Source organism: Molothrus aeneus, chromosome 3 (genome assembly GCF_037042795.1).
Source record: "Molothrus aeneus isolate 106 chromosome 3, BPBGC_Maene_1.0, whole genome shotgun sequence".
NCBI lineage: Eukaryota > Metazoa > Chordata > Aves > Passeriformes > Icteridae > Molothrus > Molothrus aeneus.
Window position 1 is genome coordinate 1,593,357 of NC_089648.1, and position 27,206 is coordinate 1,620,562.

A 27,206-nucleotide genomic window follows, 5' to 3' on the forward strand; every position below is an offset into this window, starting at 1 on the left:
TCTTGTTTACTCTCTACTACATTATTTAAGTTATAAAACTCTTTTAGCATTCACATAGTGAAAAGTATATTGCAACTGTTATTTGTGTTGTTTTGTTAGACACAGGTACAAATTAAAATTGGAAATATCAACATTGCTATTGTCTGTGTGATGATAACCTTTTGTTTTCTAGTTCACAACCAACCCATCAAGAACAAATTCCAAAAGCTTAGGAGAGTAGTTCTGGAAATCCATGAGAGAACTGGCAAAAATTACGTAGCTGGTGATATCAAGTGTATTTTAGGAAAATGAGTGTTGCAGTAATTAATTCTGCTCTAGGCAGTGTCGTGAATCCATCATGGCACACAGAGAGAGAAAACATGTCAAGAATGCTGGAATACCTTTCCTTACCGCAAGACACCCACACAAACTATTAATAGGACAACATTCAATAAAGTAGAAAATAAACCTAATAGAGATCAAGTTAAGAAAAGTTGGGAAAGAATTTTCCAACTTCATCCTCTGTGCCACACACTAAAATCTCTAAAGTTTTTAACTCCCTTTTTCCACTAGAAAACCACACTATCAGAGGAGGCAAATTTTAGTTCAGTGAACACCAAGACACAGAAGTTTGACTGGGAAGGGACCTTTTAAAAGTCCCTAGCTCAGCCTCCCTATACAGAAACTAGTGGTAAAAAACAAAGCCCTGTCTTGCTCACACAGCTCCAGAGAAACAGTGAAATTACTGATGGGGAAGTCTAGGAAACAATGTATTTAGGTGGTGTCCTCTGTGCAGAGCAAGGGCTGCTCACCCAGATAAATTATCATTCCAGCACAGAAACATTTGCGAGCTGAGTATCACCGAGCAAGAGAAAGTCAGGTTGGCATCTTCCCCTCCATGTAGCTTCACTTGTTCTTTCCATACTGTACTTGAACTTTCCATTTTATAATCAAGGTTAAAACAAACAAACACAGACTAGAATTATTTATTTATTTTTTTTTTTAAATCAAATTCTGTCCAAACCTTACCTGGGGTTCATGGCTACACTGCAATCACCAGCTGTGGAAACCTAAAGTGACAGCTGGATTCCTGCAGTTTTTCTGCAGCAGCAGGGGGAGTTTGGAAGCTGGAAAACTGTGGTTCTCCAGGTTTGTACAGAGCCCACAGAGCACCACACACACTGTAAGGGTTGGAGCAGGGCAGGGTAACAGAAGCCCACTGAAGCTAAGGGAGAGTAAATTGTGGAAGGAACAGAGCAATTGAAGTCACCACAGAAGAAAGAGAAGGTCTGGCCCAGACCCTTGTTTTTTTCTGGCTGGCCCTCCTTGCTTTTTCTTTTTACCCATTTCCTAATGGATGTTCCTAATCAGGCTCAATGAGGTGTGCCATCTCCATCTTGGCCAGCCTGACCTACTTCACAGGGATTAGCGGCTCCACGGCATGGCTCTCCTGACTTGGGAACACTCTGTTCTCTCCCAGGAATGAAAGCAACTCTGCCTCCTTCCTGATCAGCGTTTGGCTGAGATGCAAACCTCCTCTGTGCTGGATGTGGCTAGAAATTACTGATAAATTAGTTACAAAGTATGTTCTTCTTTCCTTGTTCTTTGGAATTCACAGGAACACTCCCATTTATTTGGAGCCATCATTTTACATGTTGTTCCTTCTCAGCCCCTTCATTTGCATGTTCTTTAATGACACAGCTATAATTGTTCACCACCCTGTACCACCACTAAATAAAATGTTCCTCAGCCTTCCCTTCTGCACCATCAGTTCTTTGTCACTTAAATTCTCCTAATTTGGCTCCACCAGATCTCAACCCTCTCTCTGCTTTGGCCAATCATTTTTTCTTCTTTCCCTAGAGAATCTATAGAAAGATTAGAATGTTCCCCTCAAGTTTCCAAAGTTCTTATTAGCAGCAGAAAAGGAAAAAAAAGTAATTTCTTTATTACCTTCCCACAAAGGAACATCAGCCAACTATGTGTCTTCTCAAATAATTTCTACTGCTGTTTTTTTTTTTTCTCTTCACTACATATCCCAGGTCTAAACATTGCTAAACCATCCAATTTAACACTATCCATTTAGGAAAGGCAATGATAAATTAGAGAATGTTTTTAAATTTTTTTTCACTTTTACAAATCACAAAATTATTAGAAAAATTGTAATATAGAGACTCTGAGTTTGTGCACCACATTGAAAATATTACAAGGGTCATGTTCTGAGAGGCTTTTACTTATTTAATCCTCAGCTGGCACTAATTGCAGTGGCAAAACGGCTCAAAAAATGAAGGGATCTCTGCAGTGCTGGGAAGCTGTCAGCAACACTCTTCTTTGGTCAGGGCAGGTACTGTTGGAATACCTGGTGAGGAGAGTGTCACTGAGTCATTGGGAGAGGCCTCATTACTCCTGAGAGGTAACAAGAGAAAAAAATTCTGTGATGGCTCCATTTCTGCATAGTGAGAGTGGTGGTAGGGCCATATTCTGCTTCTGTCACCAAATATTGACCCTGAGTCTGCTTCAGTGACAATAAAGGCTAGACCAACACTTGGGCTTTAAGGAAAGGTTTGATCAAAGCCAGAATCCTGTGGGGAAATACAGGAGTGATGGAAAGGAGCCTCATAAAATAAACTGGTAAAGAGCAACAAACTTCACAGGTGATATTTCCTCTGCTGAGGAAAAAAAATGTGTGAATGTTTTACCAACAGGACTTATCAGCACTGTGTTGCAGTAACTATTATTAAATTGTTCAGCACAAGTTACTTCTATGCCAAGATAATCTCCAGCCAAACAAAGATTTTCACAACAGACAAGAAGGCAGCCTAGACCTGTACGGTGATCCCTTCTATTTTTTTTTAATTTTTTCCTGGTCAGTTTACCAGGCTAAGTAAAGAAATCGAGTCTCTTAATTTCCATTAGTTAAGAGTGCAATCATCCCACTCAAGGGCAGGGCTGCTGTTCAGAAGGACCTGGACAAGCCAGAAGGATGGGGCTGACAGGAATCTCATCGAAGTCAAGGAAAACACAGCATTATGTGTCTGGAACAGAGTAAAGAATTCATCAAGGAGTTTTACCCCAACATGATGCAGAGATTCTTTATGTTCAGGTTGACAGAGCACCTAGGAAAGGCAGCCTAGGGAGGCCATAGAGGATTGCTGTCTGAAGAGATTCTGAACTTACCTAGAGGCATAGGGGGAGAGAACAGAAGTAAATAAAGATAGTATAGAAAGTAATCTTACCCTCTAAAGAGTTGCAGTTGAGCCAATTATTAAGGATTAGGAGCAGGCCTGATGTTAACAGGCCACAGCTGTAGCCAATAAGAAGTGTTATAAAAGAGTAGATAGGTTGGTTGAGTAAGACTAGAGTCAGTTGAGTATAGCAAGGACAAGGAAGAGTCAATGTCTAGAGAAACTGCCTATGAGAAACATCAAGAAGGTATAAAACTCTGATAATATAGAATCCTTGCAATGTAATGATAGTAGGAGGTGCTCCTGTGTCACCTGCTCCAGGTGATCCCCACCTTGGCAGGGGGATTGGACAGAATCCCAAACAGCGCTGGGATTCTGCTCTTGGATTCTTATTAGAAGCAGAAAAGGGAAAATAAGGGGTGACAGCCCCTCGGAAAAGGCAGCACTCGCTTTAGGGTAATCCCGCAGCGCCGGTGCCTCACAGCACCCGCTGGAGCTATATCACCGCTGTTCAACCAGCTCCCGCCACACGGCGCCGGGGACAGCACGCTCCGGAAACCCGGCCGTGAGGGGCGGGCACAGGGAGCGCTCGGGGCCGGTGCCCGGCTGCTCCGGCCGTGAGGGGCGGGCACACGGAGCGCTCGGGGCCGGTGCCCGGCTGCTCCGGCCGTGAGGGGCGGGCACACGGAGCGCTCGGGGCCGGTGCCCGGCCGCTCCGGCCGTGAGGGGCGGGCACACGGAGTGCTCGGGGCCGGTGCCCGGCCGTGAGGGGCGGGCACAGGGAGTGCTCGGGGCCGGTGCCCGGCCGTGAGGGGCGGGCACAGGGAGTGCTCGGGGCCGGTGCCCGGCCGTGAGGGGCGGGCACAGGGAGTGCTCGGGGCCGGTGCCCGGCCACTCCGGCCGTGAGGGGCGGGCACAGGGAGCGCTCGGGGCCGGTGCCCGGCCGCGAGGGGCGGGCACAGGGAGTGCTCGGGGCCGGTGCCCGGCCACTCCGGCCGTGAGGGGCGGGCACACGGAGCGCTCGGGGCCGGTGCCCGGCCGCTCCGGCCGTGAGGGGCGGGCACAGGGAGCGCCCGGCCGTGAGGGGCGGGGCGGGCCGGAGGAGCCGCCCTTGCCCGCGCAGGTACCGCCCCCGCGGGGCCGCTTCTGCCCCGACTTCCTGAGGGCGGGCGGACGGGCGCAAGATGGCGCCGGGCCGCTGGCGCCAGGGGCGGTGGCTGCTCCGCGCTCTGCTGCTCGTGGCGCTGCTGGGTCCCGCCGCCTGCTTTTCTTCGTCCTTCTACAGCCCCGGCGAGCCGCGGAGCAGCGTGCGAGTGCTGTGCGGCTCCAACTGGAGCCTGGTGTTGCAGGGCCAGTGGATGTTGGAGTTGTGAGTAGCGGCCGCTTTCCCGCCCGCCTCGGAGGCAGCGTGGCCGGGGGGGCGAGGGGAGTTCCCTGCGGGCGTGGCCGGTGCCTTCAGCCCCGCTGTGGGGACAAGGGGGCCAGGCCGGCCTTCCCACCCTGCGGAGGGGCCGGGCAGCTTCCCCACGCCGGCAGTGGCTGCCCGGGCACGGCGAGAGGGAGCGGCGGGCGGTGCCCGGTGCCCGGCCTCACAGCCCGGTCCGCGGGCATGGCCGGGCAGAACCCGCCGGTTCCCGGCTGTGTGGACACAGAGTGCCCAAGGTTAAACGGGTCACTCCAGACAGAGGGGAATGAGGGATATGGAATGAAGGACATGGAAGTGTCGGAGCGAGCCCAGAGCAGGCCACCGAGTTAATCAGGGCAATGGAACTTCTCTCCTTTGAGGAGAGGTTGAGAGAATTGGGGTTGTTCACCCTGGAAAAGAGGAGGCTCTCTAGGTAACCTAACTGGGGCCTTCCAGTACCTGAAGGGATTTTACAGCGAAGATGGGGAAAGACTGTTTATAAGAGCTATGACAGACCAAGGGGGAGCACATTCAGACTAACAGATAGTTGGGTTAAATTGGGTATTGGGGAAGAAATTCTTTACTGTGGGGATGGTGAGGCCTGGCACAGGTTGCCCGGAGAAGCTGTGGATGCCCCAGGATCCCTGGAAGTGTCCAAGGCGGGGTTGAACAGGGGCTTGGAGCACCCTGGGACAGTGGAAGGTGTCCCTGCCCATGGCACAGGGTTGGCACTGGATGGGTGCCCCAGTTCCCTTCCAGCCCCAAGCATTCCCCATCCTGTGAAGCAGCTGTCCCTCAGGTTCTCATCCGAGTGCCCAAGGTTAAAAGGGAACACTGTCCAGCACTGCCCCTTGCCCTGCTCCCACCGGGGACTGGCGCTGGGTTCTGTGTGAGCTCCAGGAGGGCTGAATTCAGTAGGGAACATGTAGCAGGAGTGGGCTTCCAAAGCAGGATTACATAATATCCCAGCCTTGAGCTCGGAGTTCTCATTCAAGTGAGATGCATCAGATTTCATTAACTTCTGCCTGACTGCACTGGAGTGGTGGCTTTGCTTGGGACGTGACACAGTTCTTGAAATGCATGTGACTTTATTTTTGGTGGAGCTTTGCTCACCTGCGTGTATTTAGAAGGGGGAAAGGCGCTTGAGGGTTTTTTTAAGACAGCAATGAATAAAAAAGTAGTTTAAGTAGGCAGTACAGCCACGTGGTACCTGTGGGCCGTGCAGCTATAAAATAGGATTTTATTGTGGCACGTGTGCTACTCTGTGGAAGTGCTTGAGTTTAAAGCAGTTTGAACATCTGAACTTGTGCTAACTCCTAAATACTTAACAAGCTACTTAAAGTTGTGGCTTGCCCTTGGATTTGTTTTATCTCCAGTCTCTTGTTAGCGAGGTGGAATATCACCTGGGCTTTAGTGCTCAGGATCCTAGTCCACGCTGGTGTTAATCAGTGCATAGGTGGTTAATAGGTTAATCAGGAATACCACGTGAATAGGTGGTAACGATCTTGAGACACCTGATAGTGACCCAGGGATGCCAACTGTTGTGGCTGAGGATTCAGAATGGGTTCTGTGTCTCTCTTCATTTATTGGGATCTAAAAGGTGGAGGAAAAAATAAATTTGTTTTAAATTTGATTTTTTTTTCGCTTAGTCCAACGTGGAAGCAATTGTGTGAAAGTTACTGATTCACACACAGGTTGGTGAGTTTCAAGGAGGAAGGTTATTTATGGTGACTCAAAGTTTTTATTTCTAAAAGAAAATATTTAAATAACTAGTGGTGCATGCCTCTGAAGAACAAAAAAGAGAGGAACTGACTGAAATCGGAAGTGGTTGGGGTGGCAAACAATTAGAATCCTTTGGAAGCCTTTACTGCAATTGAAAAATAGGTGTTTGGTTTGGAGTGAGAGGTTGCTGAGAATAGCAATGGTGGCAGCGTTAGCTTTAGTGTTAGCTGGGCACGGTACACGTTGGTGCACTGCTTAAATCAGAGTCTAATTAGTGTTATTCGGTGTTTGATGTGTGAAAGATCCTCGGCTCTCCACGCTATTTCCTCTGGCTCATTACTGGTGCTTTCTGCTTTTCTCCTGAGGAGGAGGAGGAGCCTTTCTCTTTAATGAGGGTGCGAACTCAGTGCTGCCGGTGTGGAATTAGCGGGAGCTGGAGCTCTAGGACTGATTTTGTGAATGTTTCCCCGGCTGGATCCGGTCCGGGATTTTTCCCCATGCGCTTCCCGGGTGAAATCTGATCGGGGTTTCCTCCCCATCCCTGCTCCGGGTCCTCATCGTCAAAATATCTTTAAGAGAAGGGGGAAAAGTCGGTTTTATTTTGGAATTGAAGCTGGGGCAGGCAGCATCTTTCAGCCAGTGAGTTTTTCCATGGGCAGCAGCTGTGTGCCTCTTGCCTAAATATTCCTTATTGGGCTTGTGGCAGAAACTCCAGGCGGGAATTCTCAGTCCAAGTGGGGAGAGCAGCAAACACAGCCTAATCCAGTTCTTGCAGCAGTTTGCGTTCTGATGGATTTTGGCTTCTGCTGGTTTTTATCTGGTTTAGAGCCAGTGATCCACACTGGAGTCCTGAGTGTCAGTCCATGCATTCCTTCCATGCTGTCTCAGGCTGGCTGGCAGTGTTGCAGTAATGTCCATTACCACCTCATTTGTTTGGAGAACCTGCGATTTATTTACAACACCTTTGTTTTCCAAGCAGTACTTCTTTTAAATGCAAATGTTACTATACCATCTTCATGAAAAAAAAAAAAGTTTTTTCATCAGCTGCCCTTTTGAAGCCTCCTGCTGTGGTAAGAACAGGTACAGCTGCTGTTTAATGTCAGTTTTTCTATTTGGGAAAGTGGAAAATCACCGTGTAATTCCACTTTTTTGTTCTTCCCAGGTGCATAAATAGAGAAACTTAAGTTTGCAATTACTTGTGCGTGGCATCTGTAGCAGAAATAGGATTTTTCTTCCTTCATTCCCCCTAGATGAGGTGTGTGTACTCGGCTGGCTTTTTGTAAATATTTCGTTATTCATAGCTGGAAGAATTGCAGGCCCTGGAAGTGCTGCTGCATTTTATTGATAAAAATGTTTTGGAGAAGGTTCTGTAACTGCCAGACATTGCAACATTTTTTGGATGTTGTTGCTATCACAGCACACAGGTCTGGGCTGGAGCGCTGTGTGTGTGATGCTGGAATGAGCTGTGTTTAAAAGTTTCCCTTTTTCTGTAGCTGTGAGATAATGATTCATTAATATGATGGGTTTTCTTTTTGTCTTTAATATTGTGTCTGTCTAGAACACAGAAAACTAATTTCTGGTCTGCTTACTTAAAAGTGCATTTTGCATTTGTAAACCAAACTTGTTCTAAACTTGATTTATCTTAATTTAACATCCTCTTCTTTTTGAGGTAAATTAAAACAAGCAAACAGGAAAACCCAGCCTATCAATGAACTCGTTGTCTTCGTGCCTCTGGTGGCAAAAGAAACTGTTTATGCTCTTGGTGCATCTGCAGTACTTCCTGTGCTTGTTCCCACATCGGGTATTAAATGTTTTGGCTCCCCTTTGTTTCAGCACAGACCAATTGCTGTGTGCACCTGAAAAACAATGTCTTCATTGTCCATTTTAGTTCCAGCCAGGTGAAAATCAGGAGACCAGTTAATAGTCGTGTTTCTAAGGCTTATTATTCTTACAGTGTAAGAGCGCTTCTTATTTTTTCCCTGTCACTTATCATGAAACATTGCCATGCTGTCTCTGTGGCCAGTTGGTTGCCAGGGTTCAGCCTCCCACCAGCACCTCTAGTCTGTAGCTTCAAGGGAGTGTGCTAAAAATGAAATGGAGTGTTTTGGCATGTGGATGGTTTAATCAGTTGCCTTGAAGTACTTTGTGTAAATAAAATCCCAAACGATGTGCTAAATACGTAACAATTGCTGTCAGTTAAGGATTCAACGAGGTTGAGAATTTTCTGTCACTTAAGGGTGTCTAGTCTTTTACTTCTTGTTAGTGTCCAGGCTTTTCTTTGTTCTGTTCTGAAAAATACCCAGCAACCCAAAACCCAATAAAAGCAAAAAAACCAGGGGGAATGAAAATCAAGTTATCAAAACTCTGTTTTGGTTTTGAAGCCTCTGCAGCGCTGCTGGCTGAGTCCAGAGGAAGTGACCAAAGATTTTATTTAATAATTGAATGCATAGTTGAGTGCTGTGCAGGGCATTGGCTGAACAAAAACTGCAAAACTGGGATGCTGAAATATACTTAGTAGCAGAAACAAAACCGGTGCAGAAGGGGACCTAAAAATATATAGAATGATGTAACTTAATCTGCTGAAGCTCTAGAATAATTAGCATATTTTTTCATTGATTGATTTGCTTTCTATTTTAAAAATAATTTCTTCTTTTTTTTTAAAAAAAGCCTTGTCTGGTTTGGAGGGGTTTGGCACTTGGCAGGAAGCTCCCTGACAGCTTCCAGGGCTTGTGTTGTGGTGATACAGATCCACAGGGGTAAATGAAGGGACCAACTTCTGTATCTCTGGCTGCCACCTGCTCACTTGGAAAGTCATTAAAACCACACAGTTGCTCTGGAGCTTTTCTTTTGTTGGCATTACAAAGCTGCCAATCCTGCCCCAAGACCTAGCTGTGTTTGGAATTGTCTTTTTTTCCCCCCATTTTGTATGCTTGTGAGATCTGTAGCAATAAAGCAAAACTATTTAAAACAATAAAGATAAGAATTTAATTCTGATACTGCTTTTACCATTCTGTTGGGTATTGTCCCCACATTTTTGCTCTTATTAAAATAGCATTCCCAATATGAGCTCCATCAAGCAGCTTGGTTTGAGGAAGTTTTGCTGTGTTCTGTTCAGCAAATCCTCTCATGTTGATATCCATGAGCTGTTTTTCCTTTCTCCTGGATTTGTGCAGCTTGGTGAAATTGCCATTTGAGCCAAGTGTGGAATGGTACTCAAGGTTACATCTGTTATTGTTGGTCATGGTAGTGAGAAGGCAGATAAAGAGAGTCAGTTAAATGTACTTGAAAAGGAGTGAAATGGTGAATTCAGTAGCCAGGCAGGTGCAAGCAGAGAGAGAAGAGGCTCAGAGCTGGAAAATATCAGTACATCTTAGCAAAGTCTTTGTGCTTGCTGATCCACTGGGGGCGATAGGCAGAGTGGCACCTTTGCTCAAACTGGTTTCACTTGACTGGGTTTTGTTGTACTGCCTCAGTGAAGTTGTTGGTATTTGAAAGCCAAAGGTTATTTTGTGCTTTAGATCAGAGATAAATAGAAGTTAAAAGCAAAGCCTGAGTCTGAGAGCTTCAAACTTTGCTTTTCAAGTGCTTTGTTTATGCCCTCTGCCAAAAGCTTTCAGTATTGTAGAGGAGTAGGAGAAAACACCTGGATGCTTGGGAAGAGTGGCTTTAGTCTGCTGAGGTCAGTCTTGCTGCAGTGATACATGTTTGCTGCCTTTTTTAAGGAGGGCTGGCCGTGTGTGAGAGCATTTCAGCTGTAAAACTCTGCTGTGGAAGAGCTCTGGAAGCATCAGCGATGAGGTGTGTGTTGAGGAATGTGCAGTACCTGCTCGCAGTGAATAGTTTGGCAGTGTGTCCCTTGTAGCTGTGATGGAGATCAGCAAATTGCCTGTTCATGTGTAACAGGCTACTGAAAACTTTCTTTCCTTAACAGAGTGCCCAAGACCTGATTTAAATTCCAGAAGGCTTTGGTTTTTGACTTGGGGAGGCCTGTTTTCTTGTCACACCTTTTGCACTGTACCCTGTGCCTGCAGGTTAGCAGAGCTTACCCCCTTGTGCCCAGGGAGGAGCAATGGGAGTGAGAGCCCGAAATTTGGTGCTGTTGACCAAGTGCTCATTGTTTCCTGGCCTGCCTGGGGTATGGCAGAAGAAATTTGGGTACTTCTGCTTTTGCCCAAGACCTGCTCTTGCATTTTGTGCCTTGAAACAAAGACTGGTTCCACAGCAGACATGAGGGTCTGTTTCCCTACTCCTACAGATGATGTTTCTTTCTATGGATTTAAGAATGGTAGTTGTACCATAACTTCTGTGGAAATACAAATCTGCCACAGTTCTAAAAACCCTGTTGAAATCAAGTACTTCCCTCAGTGTCCTTTGGGGTGCAGAAAGTTTTTGAAACTTTTGATAAGATGTCCTAAGTGTGTGAGGTATTTTACTGTTTAGTAACTTACCTCCCCTTACACTTACTCTTTCAGTATTTTAAGACTGAGGAAGAGACACAATAAAGCTTTGGTGATGTAATTTATTTGTTATATCCAGGGGGCAGGCATGGATTCCTTGATGCTGCACCACAAATGCAGACATGAAAGCTTCAGGAAGGTGAGGGTGTTGTGGTAAACAGCAGTGGGAACTCTGGCAGAAATCTCTTACAAGGTCTCTCTTGAACGTGTGGGGACAGGCTGTTTCCTGGCTGGCAGGAATTGGATGTGTAATTTCAGGAATGTAAAGCAAATATTTATTCCTGGTTATCTGTGCCAGTGTTCAGCTGGAGTGGCTGGATCTTGCAGCATTATATGGAACTATTGCCATCCCATGTCCAATACTGATACTTAAAATTAGACAGCCAACAACCACAGCTTTTTGTGAAGTTCACTGTTAGGTCCTGTCACTGCTGAGCTGTGACATGGGTATATTTTCATGCTGCTTTGATCTAAAGGAAGTATTTTCAATCATATAAGTGTTAGTTGTATATTGAATATTCCACTTCATTCAGGAGAAATGCTCATGCATGTCAAATATAAATATAAGTTTTGATGGAGTCAAAATTTCTATTCCAAAATCAGATTAAAAAGGCTAAAGGATGTATTCATCTTGAAAATCTCATGGTGTGAATTTGAGACATCTGGAGAAGCTGGATTTAGAAAACAGTCAAGCTTCTGTTTCATTTTAGATCAACACCAGCTGCATTATCTGATGGATGTTAGCAGGTTCTTATTTATCAGTCAAGCTTGTATAATGAAATAATCCTGTTTGTAAAGTACAGTACCTGCCAGACTGTTATTAAAAGCTCTCTGGGCCAGCAGCACAATGGAGAGCATTGCTGCATGTGAGACTTGTTTCCAGCATCTTTTGGGAAGGTACTGAGGGGCTGTCTCTTGGCAGGATAAGATTTATGTCCTTTTTGCAGATGCTTTCACACAGAGTGATGTTGACTTAAAAAGACAAGATAGAAGCTTTCACAGTTAAATAAAACTAGCATTTTTAATTTGCATTCTTTAAACTGCCAAGTGACAAGATTGCCTTTTTTAAATGCAGGAGTTTAAAAACTACCCCAAGGCATGCAGAGTAAATTTAATTCCACCTCTTCTGTGAGAAATGACCTGTTTTACATGAAGCTTTATTGATATGAAACCTCTGGGGGTGGCAGGGGATATCTCTGTCTGCAGCCAGTAGGGAAGTAAGCATTCCTGAGAGCCGGAGAACAGGCATTGCCAGTCCCTGGGTCACACAGCAGGGGTGGCAGATGAACCAAAGGAGTGGAGAACCTTGGGCAAGTTCCTAGGGATGGTTCTGTGCTCAGCACCTTGGACTCTGCCCAGGAGGGAATGGGTTTCTGTGCTTTGCAATGGATGGGGGAGTGTGGTGGCATCTGTGGAGCCCTGTGACCAGCAGGGTATCCCCAGACTCACTGCTTTCATGGTGGCATCTGTGGAGCCCTGTGACCAGGACAATGTCCCCAGACTCACTGCTTTCATGGTGGCATCTGTGGAGCCCTGTGACCAGGACAGTGTCCCCAGACTCACTGCTTTCATGGTGGCATTTGTTGAGCCCTGTGACCAGGACAGTGTCCCCAGACTCACTGCTTTCATGGTGGCATCTGTGGAGCCCTGTGACCAGGACAGTGTCCCTAAACTCACTGCTTTCATGGTGGCATCTGTGGAGCCCTGTGACCAGCAGGGTGTCCCCAGACTCACTGCTTTCATGGTGGCATCTGTGGAGCCCTGTGACCAGGACAGTGTCCCCAGACTCACTGCTTTCATGGTGGCATCTGTGGAGCCCTGTGACCAGGACAATGTCCCCAGACTCACTGCTTTCATGGTGGCATCTGTGGAGCCCTGTGACCAGGACAGTGTCCCCAGACTCACTGCTTTCATGGTGGCATCTGTGGAGCCCTGTGACCAGGACAGTGTCCCCAGACTCACTGCTTTCATGGTGGCATCTGTGGAGCCCTGTGACCAGGACAGTGTCCCCAGACTCACTGCTTTCATGGTGGCATTTGTTGAGCCCTGTGACCAGGACAGTGTCCCTAAACTCACTGCTTTCATGGTGGCATCTGTGGAGCCCTGTGACCAGGACAGTGTCCCTAAACTCACTGCTTTCATGGTGGCATCTGTGGAGCCCTGTGACCAGCAGGGTGTCCCCAGACTCACTGCTTTCATGGTGGCATCTGTGGAGCCCTGTGACCAGGACAGTGTCCCCAGACTCACTGCTTTCATGGTGGCATTTGTTGAGCCCTGTGACCAGGACAGTGTTCCCAGACTCACTGCTTTCATGGTGGCATTTGTTGAGCCCTGTGACCAGGACAGTGTTCCCAGACTCACTGCTTTCATGGTGGCATTTGTTGAGCCCTGTGACCAGGACAGTGTCCCCAGACTCACTGCTTTCATGGTGGCATTTGTTGAGCCCTGTGACCAGGACAGTGTTCCCAGACTCACTGCTTTCATGGTGGCATTTGTTGAGCCCTGTGACCAGGACAGTGTCCCCAGACTCACTGCTTTCATGGTGGCATCTGTGGAGCCCTGTGACCAGGACAGTGTTCCCAGACTCACTGCTTTTGCTGCCAGAAACCTCCATTCCTGCCCTGGTAAATCAGATTGAAGCCTGTAAAGGTCCCTCCTCATTGGTAAAAGGCTGAGTCTGTGCATGGGCAATTGCCCCAGCTCAGTCTGTACCTCCCAGTCCTGGTTCCCTGCACAGGTTTCATGCAGACTTGGCCAACCAAGTTGGGCTAAAATACAGAAAGGTGGCAAAAGGGATTTTACTATCAATTTTATCTTATCTTTTATATTAGCTGCTCTGTTTCCAGATTGATATTCCCAATAGGTGCAAAATTGGTTTAATTCTTCTGATTGAGAGTGTAGAAAATTCAGCTCTTGAAAAGAGTACTCCTATGTTTCTGAAATGAATCCTGGGTAAAAACAGGATGATAAGTATGAGCAGCAGGAGTTTGATGTGTGCTCTTTTAAAGTCTCTCATGGCTGCTATCGAAAAGGGCATGTTGTGATGTATGGAGTAGTGGGTTAAGGCAAATGCAATTTCAGGAAGTTCTGAGGTGTGGGAAATCAATACAAAATGTTGTGATGAAGGATGCTGCTTCAAAGGACAGCCTTGCTTCAATAATTCAGATAGCTGCCATGGAAATGTATTTTATTTCCTATGTAAATAGAATAAATCACAAGTGGTGAGGAGTTTGGATATGAATTTCTCACATCTGATTTGTTTTGTTCTAATAACATGGGGAGGAACATAGGGATTGATAAAAAACTTAGATGGTCTTATTCAGTAGACTTGATTAAGAGAAACTGTGGGTTTTTCCTTTGTGACTGACACGTTTGTAGGTTCTCTGTATGATAAATCAGTTTGCATGTGTGTAATGGCAGAGTATGCAATCTCTCCCTGCCTTCCCCCTCAGTTACGCCCCTTGGTGCCCGGCCTGTCGGCAGCTGGAGGCCACCTGGGAGAGCTTTGCCAAGGAGAGCGAGCGGCTCGGCATCACCGTCGGCAAAGTGGATGTCACTCAGGAGCCAGGTACTGCATCCAGCTGAGTGCCTCAGGAGCAGGATTATTCAGCACAACCACCATTTACTGTTTAATTAGGCTTCCAAGTCACAATAGTGTTCTACACCCTTTGTTTCTCCGTACAGTTCGTATTTCTGAGCTGAAGTTTGTAAACTCAATTTGAAGGATTAGAGAATTGGGAGGGTGATTTGGCTTAATACTGACTTACAAGAGGCTTATTCTCTATTTTAATCTTCTGCACTGGAAGCTGTTGCCTGTCTCATTCCTCCAACCTGTCTGCAGAAGATTCCAGCTCTGTGGCTTCCCGTTGGGAGAATTTCAGGGTGTGGTAGAGCAAGCCTGCTTTAATGAAGTTACTGTTTCCAGCATGTTGCTGGTTTATTGACTGCTTTAATTGTGGCAGTGCTTTATATTACAGATGTTATTGCTGTTTCCTGTTGGTGATGCACATATGCAAATATGTTTATAAAATCCCTTCCCTAACTATTCACGGAAGAACGAGTGCAATCTAATTTATTCCTTTGGTGTCTCCCTTCAGAGTTTTGAGTGTGTCTTTGTACAAGCAATATTAATATTGTATAAACCTCTGTGTCTCCTGGGAATGCTTCATGCTTGTTTGGGCTTTAAGGGGATAAAGGATTTTATCAGCAGTATCAAAAGACTGATAGATGAGATGTTATTAGAAAAAAAAAGCCAGACTTTACTGATTTTTCTTTGCTTTTGCTTTATAAAGTGTATGAAAAATGTTTATTACTTGAATACATGCTGAACAGATTTACTGTGTCAAAACCTTGTCTCAGAATAGGCAATCTAAATTGACAAGACAGTGCCAGCTGCTCTAGACCCTGTGTAGGTTCATGTCTTGTTAAAAGTTCACAAGCATAGAAAAGATCTGGTATCAAAAAGCTGCATATACTAATAATTGTATAGTGTAATAAACAGAGGAGTTTTAATATTGCCTTGTTTAAATAGATGTAAACTTAATACTTGGATTTCTAATGTTGCTGGGAGTCCTGACCCCTAAGCATGAATTTCTTCTGAGTCAAAGGACTGACCAAAACGATGAATTTGTACCAAAGCTCATGGAATAAACCTCCAACATCCAGCTCAGCCCTGGGAGCTGCAGGCACTTCTAGAAGTAAGGAATGCTCAAACTGGAAAGCAAACATTTATTACGTGTTTGACCTTTGGTGCTGATGTAATTTGGAAGATATGAGTTTCTATGGAGCTCTCCAAAGTTACTGAGGTATTTTTACTGTGGGCTTTGCATCAGCCTTTCAGTTGTGTTTAATTGCTCTGTCTCCTTTCTTGATTGCACAATGGTACTTTAATTAGTGTTAGTTATGTAACCCCTTCATTGAATTGAAAGTAGTCAAAATGTGTTAAATCAGGGGAAAACCACGAGATGAGTGCAGAGTTACATAAAATTGCACTTCCCAAAGTGGCAGGAGAAAGTGGCCATTCATGGTGCTTAATTGCAGGAGATGCCTGAAGAATGAATCCACCAGAGTCTTAATGGCTTCACAGCAGCTTTCAGTCCTTGATGTTCCAGCCTTGAAGTGCTTCCTCTTGCCTCATCTTCTGCATTGAAACGTTCAGTGTGGAACAAGCACATAGTGGAGATGCTTCTGGACCCTTAAATTCTGCATATTTGTGGTGCCTTTTCTAAGCTCCTGATCACAACACTTATCTGTCAATTACGACAAGACTTCTGGATCTTGTGTCTTCTTTTAGTAGTTGCTGGCTGAAAGCAGCTAGAGTTTTAGATGACATCTCTATTCTTTGTACATTTTCAGAGATATGCATACCTCTGAAATACCTCAGATAAAAGGGTTTTTGAATTTTTGATTAACTGCTGGTTTCATAGTGGATGTCGGTTTCTGATTTGCAGATGCTTAACTGTAGCCAGTTCAAGATTGTATTCAACAGGCACCAAAACAATTTCATGTGTTCTTAAGTTTTATAGCTGACTCACATCTAGTTTTATCAATCTAGGGAGGTGCCTTAGATAACCAGCAAACCTCCACCAAAAATACTGGGGGAGCTTAGATGCATTTCATAACTATTAGATTTTAGAGGTGCTTCTGAGGTGTTCACTCTAGGATAGGCCACAGGTGAGAGGTTTGAGCTGTTTTATTTCCTCTGCCTGAGTGGCATTTGTATGAACTCTAAAAAGCCTGTCAGTGTTCCCATGACTTTCTCTGTTGTTGAGCTAATTATGTTCTTTGTGTCTCTCCACCCACTTTTCCTCGTGCAGCTGTGCTGTCTGCTTTATTAATTCTGCTGCTACACTTATGGGTTTGTTTGCTTTATCTCTCCCTGTGCTGGCACAACTTTTAGCTGTTTCAGAAAGTTTTTCATCACCCTGCCTCGTAGCAATACAGGCAGAGAGCTCAAAAGCTGAAGTAAAGAAGCTTTCCTTTCTGGAACTTTAAAGATCATTTGCTTTACATGTCTTCAAACAAAATACCAAACAACAGAAAAAGCCATAACCCTTTTTTTGTCTATTCCATAGAGGCATTCACACTGAGGAAGACATTACCAGTGAAACTTGTAAAAATACCTGGCTTATTTCAGTGTGGCTCATCTTTGTCTCTCAAGGCAGAAACCCTCTTGCTACAATACTTTTCCATGGCTAATTCTGTTGCCTAGAGCTGTTTGCTTTATTGAAGGCTGCATAAGGCCTTCATTTCCCAGAAGATTTTCCCAGACTTTTCTAAAAGGCAAAGCTAAATAACCATACTCTTTACACTGGTACTTTATATGAATTACTGCCTATAGGAATTCAGCCCTCTCTGATGGACTCTGAGTGCATCTAATGCTGGGCTGGTCCAAAACTTCAGCTGTGTGCAAATACTGGGGAGACAAACCCATTGATGAAGGAAATCGCCTCCCAGTAAACATCCTTCAAGCTAAATGTTCTTCCTTCATTTATAACCAATCTTCAGCATCTGTTGCTGTTTGTGGCATATCTGAAGACAAACTGTTAACCTGTATTTACAAAACAGTGGGGAAAGCTGTGCAGCCTGCTCTAAAACACAGATATGTTGCTGTTTATAGATAAGTCAGACTGCTGAGAAATTTCAGTGTTACTGAACTGTTTGTGTGGTTTTCTTCCCTTTCTAGGCTTGAGTGGTCGTTTCTTTGTCACAACACTTCCTACAATTTACCAGTAAGTGTGTCATACTGGGAACTGCAGCTGTTGTCGTTTGATTTAATCTATAACTGGAAAGTAGGGGGAAATGAAGGAATAGTGACTTTCAATTAAAGCTCAGGTTGCTGTAGCTTTGATTGCATGATGAAATCCTCATGTGAGGCTTTTCTTTAGTTTAAATGACTTTACTAAGTTTCCCTGTTCTCCATACTATTAAAAATGGAGCAGAGAAAACATTTGCTCTATCTCTTCTCTAATAAGGTGATGCCATCCTTAAAATACTGAACCCTTCATTAAGTCAGAGCACTCTGAGTCGTGCAGATACACAAACAAATACATGTTGTATTGCACTAAAGAGTTTTAGTTGTTGTTTTGCACTGGGTTTTGTGTTGTGCACTGAATAGTATGTTTGTATCCTTTTGGGATTTTCCTCTTATCACATGGACTTCGCCCCCTGCCCTAAGCCTCAGTGATAGTGGTTTGTCAAATACATGTGTTTGTGCACTTTTAATTCTGACTTGTATTTGGAAATGGTTTGGTTGTTAACCTCACGTGCTTTGTGTATTTGCTGTAGTGCCAGTGAATATTTAAGAAAAATAGCTGTTTTATAAATGGCAGAACCCCGTGCTGTTTAAAACCTGAGGTTTTTCCATGCTGGATTACAGTTCCCAACCCCTCACTCTGCGCCAGTGAGGTCTGTAATGTCTGTGGGGTTTTGGGTGGGTTTTTCCCCCGCAGTCTGGGGCTGTGTGTGCTGATGGCGTTTGTTTTGCAGTGCCAACGATGGAGTGTTTCGCAGATACCGTGGCTCCCGGACCCTGGAGGATCTCCAAGGCTACATCTTGGAGAGGAAATGGGAAGCTGTGGAGCCTGTAGCAGGATGGAAGTCTCCATCTTCTATAATGTAACACTTGGTTTTTGATATCTCATTATTCACTGAGGGTCCTGTGTTGACAGTTTAAAGACAAAAGGCCTTTATTCCTTAGACTTGGAGAAGCCATCAGTATTGACAGCCTGATTCCCAGCTTCTCACCTATAAAGGCAGCTTATTTTCTGTGTTTGCTTTTGTTTGTGCCTGCTGGGGCTTGTTTATGTCATCTTTGAAAAGAGATTAAAAGAAAAAATTCAGCCACTGATCATTATGTAAAGTGGCATTTCTCATATCTGCCGAGTCCTGGAATCAAGTGTGTGTTTATGTAAATTACTGCTTCATGACTTCTGGCTACTGGTACTTCAGCTTTGAGGGTTTCTTGTTTATTTCTTTACAAGAAGGACTTCTGTCTTCCTTTGGAATAGCAAACAGTGTAGTGCTTACAGGATGTATAAGAATTGTTTTTAGAGAGAGGGATTTGCTTAGAAATATTGTAGAAAGCTTGCATGACACAAAGGATGAACCCAAGATGTGAGTGGCCTGCAGTACATAATGGCTTCAGCCAGAATGATTAAATTCACATCAGAGGTCCAGAGAGGGTCCTTATTTATTGTGTGAGAAGGAAGAGGAGCTGTAGGATATTTAGGGATGGGGAGAGGAGCTGCAGGGCTGCTGTCAACCTGTCCTTTCATTTCCTTGTGTTCCAGGATGCATGGCATGGCAGGGCTGTTTCACTTCTCGGGGTGGATCAGGGTGAGTAACTGTGTGCTGTTTTCCATACTCCTTTTTATGCTTAATAATCATATGTTCAAAAGTCAATACGTAACTGAATATTTTTATTATCATTTTATGGGAGTTGCTTAGTGTGTTGCACAGGAGAAGGGAGGACAGGGCTTTTTTAGTAATTTCTGAGTCTGGGGTTCAAACTGGCAACACCACTTGTGTAGGAACATGATGAATTTGGATAATAGAGTAATTATCAGAAGTAAAGGAGAAATGCTTAGCTACACTGATGTGTGCTTTAAAATATTAGAGCATATTTTACACTAAAATATTTAAAGATGCTTTCATTTGGGAACTATCCAAGTTTTTCATGGCATCCAAATACTGAGAATTTTCAGATTCTGGTCAGGGAACATCCTCTTAAAACCTTTGAGTGTCAGTGAGATTGAGAGACTGTATTTGATTGCAGCAAAATATGTTACTGTTGTAACATGTGCTCAGGAAAGAAATGTAGGTGAGAGTTGGAACAAGTTTGTATCCCTTCTACAAAGTACCAAACTAACATAGAATCAAGCAGAGCTCTGAGTTGTGTATCTTTTGATTCTTTCACTGGATAATATTTACTTTTTATAGCCTTCGGATGTTTCTCTCCCATGGTTGCTCTGAAGTGGTGTTTTTTCTCTGTAGTCTCCTTCCTGTAATATTAACTGTCCTGGCAAGAAACCTCTAATTTGTGTTCCACTTACATGAATATTTCAGGTGTACATTTCCTCACTCCTCCTGCTCTGCTGTCTTTGCTTAGGCCTTAACAAATATCAAAAGATGTTCTGACATTTAAAAAGAAGACTCTGGAATTTTTGTGTTTAAACTGCTGTAAATGTTGGTTGTGGTTTGTTTTGCAAGAGATTCAATGTCATAATTGACCTCCTACCAGCTCACTGACTCCATGTGCTGCTTGATTCAGCCAGTTGAATTTGTAGGTTTGAGGAACAGACCAAAGATTGAAAGAAATCTTAATACTGTATTTGGGTTATTATATTTAAATTTAGAAGTGAAACAATTTATTTACTGTATGCTTAGGGTGTGTGGCTCCTTTTAAGACCTAAAAATCTTAAGAGCTGAATGGTTTGATTTTAGTTAATGAACAGGTGCCACATAAAGATGAAGGACGTTGTGATACTTCTCTGCAAAGCTCCTCATCCATCCATCTGCAGGGAAGGTTGTGTGTGGCATCTGTAATGCTAATTGTCTTAGGGAGAAGGAATTGTGCATCCTCTGCTTAAAAAGCCTTTTCATGTCAGCAAATCAGTAAAAACCCCCAAGATTTAATGGTGTCAGAAGGGGAAGACTTCAGTATAAATGCTGTTAAATGAAAGCTCTTAATCAGACAGCAATGCATGTAATGGTGTTGGCAGTAGAAATCCTAAGTGGTTTTAGGTATGAAGTTATTAAGTATCTTGTTCTAACTTCCAGCAAATTCATAACTACCTCACTGGCACTCTTGGAGTTCATGTTTGGGTTTCCTATGCCATCTTCATCTTAGCTACCTTACTGATTGGCCTGCTCCTGGGTTTGGTAAGAAAACATGACTTTTTCTTTTTCTCAGTTAACTGGAACTCCTGCCGCACTGTTACTCAAAATCAAAGGACAAAAATGGTTTTGAAGGCTTTGGAGATTTGGGGGTTTAGGTTTTTTCAGGTTAGTTGCCAGTTCCACAAGTGTGTTCTGCAACTGCAAGGGCAGTTCAAACAGTTCTGCTGGTAACTGGTTTAGCCTGCTGCTAGGTCACTGTTCCTTGTAGGATGTGTAAGAGTTGTTTCTGGGATATGGATCTCTGCCCTTCAACCCAAGTAGTAGTGAAATAAAGAAAAACTATGTCAGTGTATTTCCCAGTAGTTCTGGGACTTGATTTCAATGCAGTTGAAATCTGAATTTAGGCAAAACCATGTTTTATACTCAATGTGCATACAGAACTGTTGTATACAGGCACATGTTTTTGATTACTCAATTTCAACAGCTGCATTTTTCTAAATGGTAGATTTTCACCAGATGAGAGCAAAACAAGTTAGTATAGCTAGGAGCAAGTGAACATCATGTTTTAAAAGAAATTCTCTTTCTTACTCCTTCACTAAAAAAACCCCAACTGAAAAAGCTGAAAAAAAGTCAAGTTAGTATCTTAGCTCTTTCCAAAAAGCTTTTCAATGATTGAAATATATTTCTTTCACATGGTGTCAGCTCTGTCTTTTTCTGTGCACTATTCTTAGCATGTGACAGTGAGGCACAAATGTCTTCCTTGCATTTTGAGTTCTGCACTGGGCTGGTTAAATAATGAGCACAGAAGGTGGAACACACACCTGCACTGGAGAGCCAGAGATAGGAATGGAATAACATCCCAAAATACAGGAAATCTTGACCAAGATTTTTTTCATGAATTTTCAGAAAGTAAAAATTCTCAAACTGTGTTCTGAGTTGTTCTTCAGCTGTGAGCAGTGTCAGTACTGAATAAATTTAGCAAAGTAGGAGGCAGAAAATGGGTAGTAGAAGGCAGGGAATGCTGGTTAGTGCACACTGAAAATGCACTTTGTTCCATGTTTTTATTTAGCTCATATCTCTAAGCAAGAGAACACCATTTTGTAGATTTGATTGTGTATATCTATGTAAAAGGAATGAGTGCAGGGACTTTTGCAATTGCTAATAAATGCCATTTTTATTATTGCTAATGAATGCCTTTTTCCTTTCCACAGGTCCTGGTTTTGATTTCAGACTGCCTCTGCCCAGCCAAGTCAAAACACTTGGCTGAAACACCTGGTAAGAACTCTTTAAGAGGCTGAGGAGCTGTAGTTTCAGGTGTAAATTTGTAGGAAAAAGGGCAACACCCTGTTCAGATCTTAAGTGTGAACCCAGGAGCCAAGTAAAATTGGTTTGTCCTAGGTTTGTAACTCAGTGGAATAAAGTGAAAGTCCATCTGTGCCTGATATGCAAGGAGAAGTAATGGAAGTGGAGGAGAAAGCTACTGAAGATTTAAGGAAATAACTGAGAAATAAGGAAAAGTTTTCAATCGCAGAACCACAGAACGGTTCAGGTTGGAAGGGACTTTAAGGATCAACTGGTTCCAATCCCTGTTGGAATAATAATTGTAATCCATTGTAATAATGTTGATCAGTATTTCAGAGCATGTCCCTGCAGCCCAGGAAGGCTTTGCTGTGGGAGTCAGTCTAACTGCAGTCTCTGCTTTGTTTAGAAGAAGCAATCAGCAAGGAGAACGCGGAGAACGCGGCGCTGGAGCAGCCGGACGAGGCCGCGCGGCTCTCTGCGGATGAGGACGCCGACGTCCAAGATCTCTCAGATGGAGAAGATGCAGCAAACTCGAGTGCTGATGAGTCAGAGGAGGATTTAGCACTTGGAAAAGAATCAGGGGGAGAAGAAACGGAAGACTTAAGCGAGCAGCCGTTAGCTGAACCAGAGACTGAAAGCGCAGTGAGGCAGCGCAAGAGTCAGGGCGCCGAGAAGGAACTATAGCTTCCCCTGTGGTGTCTCTTGCACACCTGGACCAAAGAAGTGTCAGACCCCTCCAGGGTCTGAAGCTGGAGCTTACACTTGATTTGTCGTTGGTGTTTACGCAAAGCTCTGCTCTGCCCAGCAGGCTCCTCTTTTTTTAAGCTTAGTACTTGCTTACTTTCTTTGATAAGCACATTTGCTGTGTGTTGTGTGACCTTAGCTGTGACAATCAGAATCAGTGTCTTATCTGTTCCATGTCCTCAGAGAAAAAGGGGGTGTCAGCCTCAGTTCACCAGCTCTGAAATGATCATTGTGTGTGTGTCCCTCTAAGGACTGACCTGGGCAAATCAGGACTTTTAACTCCATGGTAGCTTGGCAGGATTGTGACTTTTCTGTCTGAATGTTGATTGTTCCCAAATGCCACAGAAGCACAGAGACAATTCACTAGTGAAAGGAGGCACTTTACTGGTCTTCTATCAGAAATGTTGTGTACCATGGGTTTGTTTTTATCACTTTGAGCTGAAGCACCTTTCTATTTGAATTTGTTTTGGAAGTTGATCCTGCAGCTCACCCCCAGATGTGTCAGTTTTTGGTGATCAGGAGGCTGTGCAGCTTGAGTTGTTTGACCCAAGGAGTTGGAGTAATTTAAAACCTCAGGCAGAAAGAGAGTGGCAGCTAAATATTTAAAATGTGCTGGAGCTTTTAGAATGTTTAAAGGAAGTTGTTTTGGTTGGGGGAAAATTTTGCCAAAGCACAACTACTTTTTTTTTCTTTTGGTAATTTATTCCCATCAGGGGATTGCAGCAGGAAATACTCACTTTGGAGTCAATAAGTTGTGTTTATCATGCCGGTACAAGTTGGTCATGTGCAGTGCAGTCCTGCCATTTCCAGCTGGGAATGCTTTTGGCAGAGCTCAGGCTGCTTTAGTGATGCCATCTGAAGAGGCACTTAGGGTTTTTACCTTTGATCACTTCTCTACTTTTGCAATCATCACGTTGGGGAAATAGAGGGGGCACAGGTGGGTAGGGGTGAGGAGCTTTGGGTTTTGCTGCTTCTATCAGAAAAATGTGCACGTGTTGAACTGTGTCAGGTGAACATGGCTTGTCAGGTAGACAGCATTAGGTGGTTAGACTTGGGTCATTAAACATATCAGTGTATCACTCCTTTGGGTTAATATGTAAGTTTTTGGTGAGGAGTGCCCTCCATGAGATTCTGTACGTTCCTGCTTTGTTGATGTATGACCATGAACGTAAGATGTGTCCTAATCTTGATATTATTTTAAAATATATATATATGTTGCATAAACCTTGCTAACATGCATGAATTTCATCTTGTTCTTCAAGAACAAAGAGTAGTCAGAGATGAGATCATCTCTTATTAGAAGCTGCAAATGCAAAATGCTGGTTTCCTTTGAGACTGAGATTAATAGGGCCAATTTGTGTTGAAAGCTGTTTTGTTGTTGTTTTTTAATGCTTACAAAGAACATAATTGCCAAGAAAGCTCAACTTTCCTATCTATGTCCTGTTCCATATGTTTTCAAACTATATGGTAGGAACTCTGCATTTGTCTGCTAGAGCTGCTCAAAGAAGAAAATGACACTGCATATCCTGAATTTGAAATTTCTTAAGGAGTACTCCCAGTCTGGAGTTTGAGTTCCATATAGTGGACACCTGTAAATGTGCTTTTATATAGGTGTAAACACAGACTTGATGATATCTACACATTGCACTATCTTGAGAAGAGCTTGTGGTGTTTGGGTGTTGTCCCATGTAAGTGAGAGGTGTAAAGCTGACCCAGCAGTAGGCGAGGCACACAGCAGCCTGTTAAAAGCTACACTTCTGTCTGCAGAAACTAAGAGAACTTTGTGGCCACTCCAGTCTGAAGAGAAGAACTGTGCACTTTGAAGACAAAAAGGTGTTCTCCCAAGAGCTGGGTTCCCCTGTGGATTTCACAAGCAAACAAACAAACCCGCAAATGGCACTTTGTCCTAAAAGGCATGTGGTCTGTGAGATGCTGTGGGAGAGATCAGAAGCCCCTTTGTGTGGCGTGTCTGAATCCTCTGCTCACATTTCCTCTGTCATTGGGTGTGGATTATTAAAACCAAAGATAGGGAGTGTTTTCCATCATGGCAGACCGAGCTGCAAGATCACCGATGGGCAGGGATTAAGTAAGCAGGCAGCAGGTGACAGCAGCTTAGGTCTGTCTGGTGAATCTAGAAATGAGCTTGGTCAGGCTTCTGAGGGCTCTTGATCAAAGGATGGATATTCTTCCTGTCCTTTGATGAGTAAAGTAGGGAATATTCGTGCTGACTGGGTTTGACCCTATTTGATGTGCATTGGTGTATCTTATTACAAAGATCACCCAACTGTGGCTAAGGCTTTGCTCAGAAAAGGTGATACTGTGCAACCCTGGATCTCTCCAACGTTTGTAGGGAAACTACTGTAGTGTGATACTGGAGATAGTCAGTTTTGACCAATATTTATCTGAGAAACAGCAGGCAGCAAACACTGTAAAGGCTAAATTGGTCTTTAACAGAAAAACTATTAGCTGTGCAGTAGGAGTGTCATGTTAATATACCTTCCAGGATCAGGTATTTTTCCACCAGAACACATTTTAATTGAATCATGTGAATAGTGCTAATTAGACCATGACAATAGTTTTAAACTTGGTGTGTTTCCAAAAAGTCAGGATCAACCTTTTGTGCAATCTGGGTGTACTGTTATCTCTGTTCTGTTAGGATTAATCATGAAGAAATGGAACTTGTTCTTTCAACCTCAGTATAGACAAAAGGGCCTTGGAGAAGCTGCTGTTGGCACTGTTCTAAATGTTTTGATGAAGGACAGGGCCTTAAGGCTTGTGAACTAGAGCTGTGTGTCAAAATTAATTTAAAGTTGTTGAGAAGCAATTTAAATATCAATTGGGCTTCATGCCACTGGAATGGGAATGCTTAACAGCAAGTCATGGAAAAAATCTGGCAGGTTCCTTTTTCAAGAGGCTGGAAATCCATCCAGCATTCCAAACCTCCTGTCCTTGGGATCTGTATGAAACTTTTATGTGTGTCTTGGAATGCTCTGTATCTACTGCCCCTGTGGGAGTGGGACGTGTTATGTGGGTTTTCTTCTTGGAAATGTTACACAGGGTTGTCTGTTACATGAAAGTGTTGCAAATTTATACTTAGGTGTATTTTTACTGAAATGCCACATAAAATTTTGTATTTATGACCCGCTTGGTGTAATTTTCATTTGCTCAGTGCAGAGTTGGCTCATCTGTGTCATTAACAAAAGGTTTGGTGTTTTTTTTTTAAATAATGCTGATCTTCCAAATTATCACAGAGGCTGTGATTTGTGAAGATTCCTTAACATCTTTAAAAGGAACCTGGACATCAATGAATTGCTTCCTTTTGGAGGGTTTCCCTGGAGGAACCCAGGGCTCTCAGGGGTTCAGAATGGAGCTGGGCAGAACAACATAACTGAACCCTTAAAGGCTTCACCTGCACATGAGGTAGTTCTTTCCCCTCCCTGAGAAATCCCCTGACTCTGCCAAAGCTGTGCTGACTCCCTCTGGGATTTGGAGGCCAGCAAGAAATGTACAGAGCTAAAGAGCCATCCTCAGGTTGTGGTTCACATTCCAGGCAGTGCTGCAGGAATAGGCTGTAGGGACAGCTGTGCAGAGGGAGAAGGGACAGCCAGGAACCATCCCTGGACCTCCTTGGAGCAGCTGCTGGATCTGGCACCTGGATTCCTTCTGCTCAGGTGAGTTACCTGAGCTGCCTCTCCTTGTGAATGGAGGAGCTGCAGGACCTGGGCCATTTGCCACTCCCTTTGCTTTTCTTCTTTTCTGCTGTGTTCATTTCTGGATGCCAAGTGCAAATTGGAATGGTATCAAATGAAGCCTTGGGAGCATTTTGTTTGCTGTCTCATCAGCTCCTTGTTCTCTTTTGTGATGTGAGAATATGGAATTTTCTACATGAAAACAGCATGTGGAATACTACAGGCAAAATTGTATCAGGTTTTGATCAGGTTCAGGCAATCGGGCAAATCCAAGCTCTAGTTTTATAGGGGAAAGACTGAAGAGAACTGAAGTGGTAGAAAAGCTTCATTTTTCTATCTGGAACTGGACCAGTGTTAAGTCCCAGCTCTGGGAATGCAGCTGCCCAGTAGTGTGTGCTGTCATTCCCTTCTGCTGGGGAGGAAGTTGTGTTTTGCTTCAGTAAGTACTGTGGTGATGGCTTATTTTTAACCAAACATCTTCATTCCTCTCCCATTAGAAAAAAACACCTAAAACTCTCTGCTTTTACTTTCACCTCATCTTTCCTGAGGAGAGAGGAAAGCTCTGTATTTAACCACACAGGGAACAAATGGGGATGTATTTATCCTAATATTTTCATTTAAATTTCCATTTTACATGGAAAGGCTGTTTTTTATGGCTCATTAGAACTACTTGGAGCCTGCTGGTACTTGAGACTTCTACATCTGTTAATCTGGATTCCAGGGCAGTGTGGGAGCTGAACCTGCACACCATGGATTTTCCTGGCACAGGCTGGGCCCGTGCCTCACGTGCTTGCAGAGGATGCAGAAAGGACAGTGGCCATTCCAAGTGTCAGTCACACATCAGGAAATGACAAGATCACCTTGATAAGGATACTTTTTATGTCTG

The 27,206-nt window shown here is 44.0% G+C and overlaps 1 protein-coding gene across 1 annotated transcript; it reads left to right on the forward strand.

Annotated features, from left to right (window-relative positions):
- Positions 1-4,339: 4,339 nt before the first annotated feature.
- TMX4 (thioredoxin related transmembrane protein 4) lies at positions 4,340-25,771 on the forward strand. Its single transcript, XM_066546019.1, has 8 exons — positions 4,340-4,530; positions 14,198-14,313; positions 17,431-17,476; positions 18,234-18,362; positions 19,037-19,082; positions 20,526-20,627; positions 21,797-21,860; positions 22,294-25,771. The coding sequence occupies exons 1-8, from the start codon at positions 4,346-4,348 to the stop codon at positions 22,569-22,571; spliced, it is 966 nt and encodes a 321-aa protein (XP_066402116.1). The 5' UTR covers positions 4,340-4,345; the 3' UTR covers positions 22,572-25,771.
- The last annotated feature ends 1,435 nt before the right edge of the window (positions 25,772-27,206 follow it).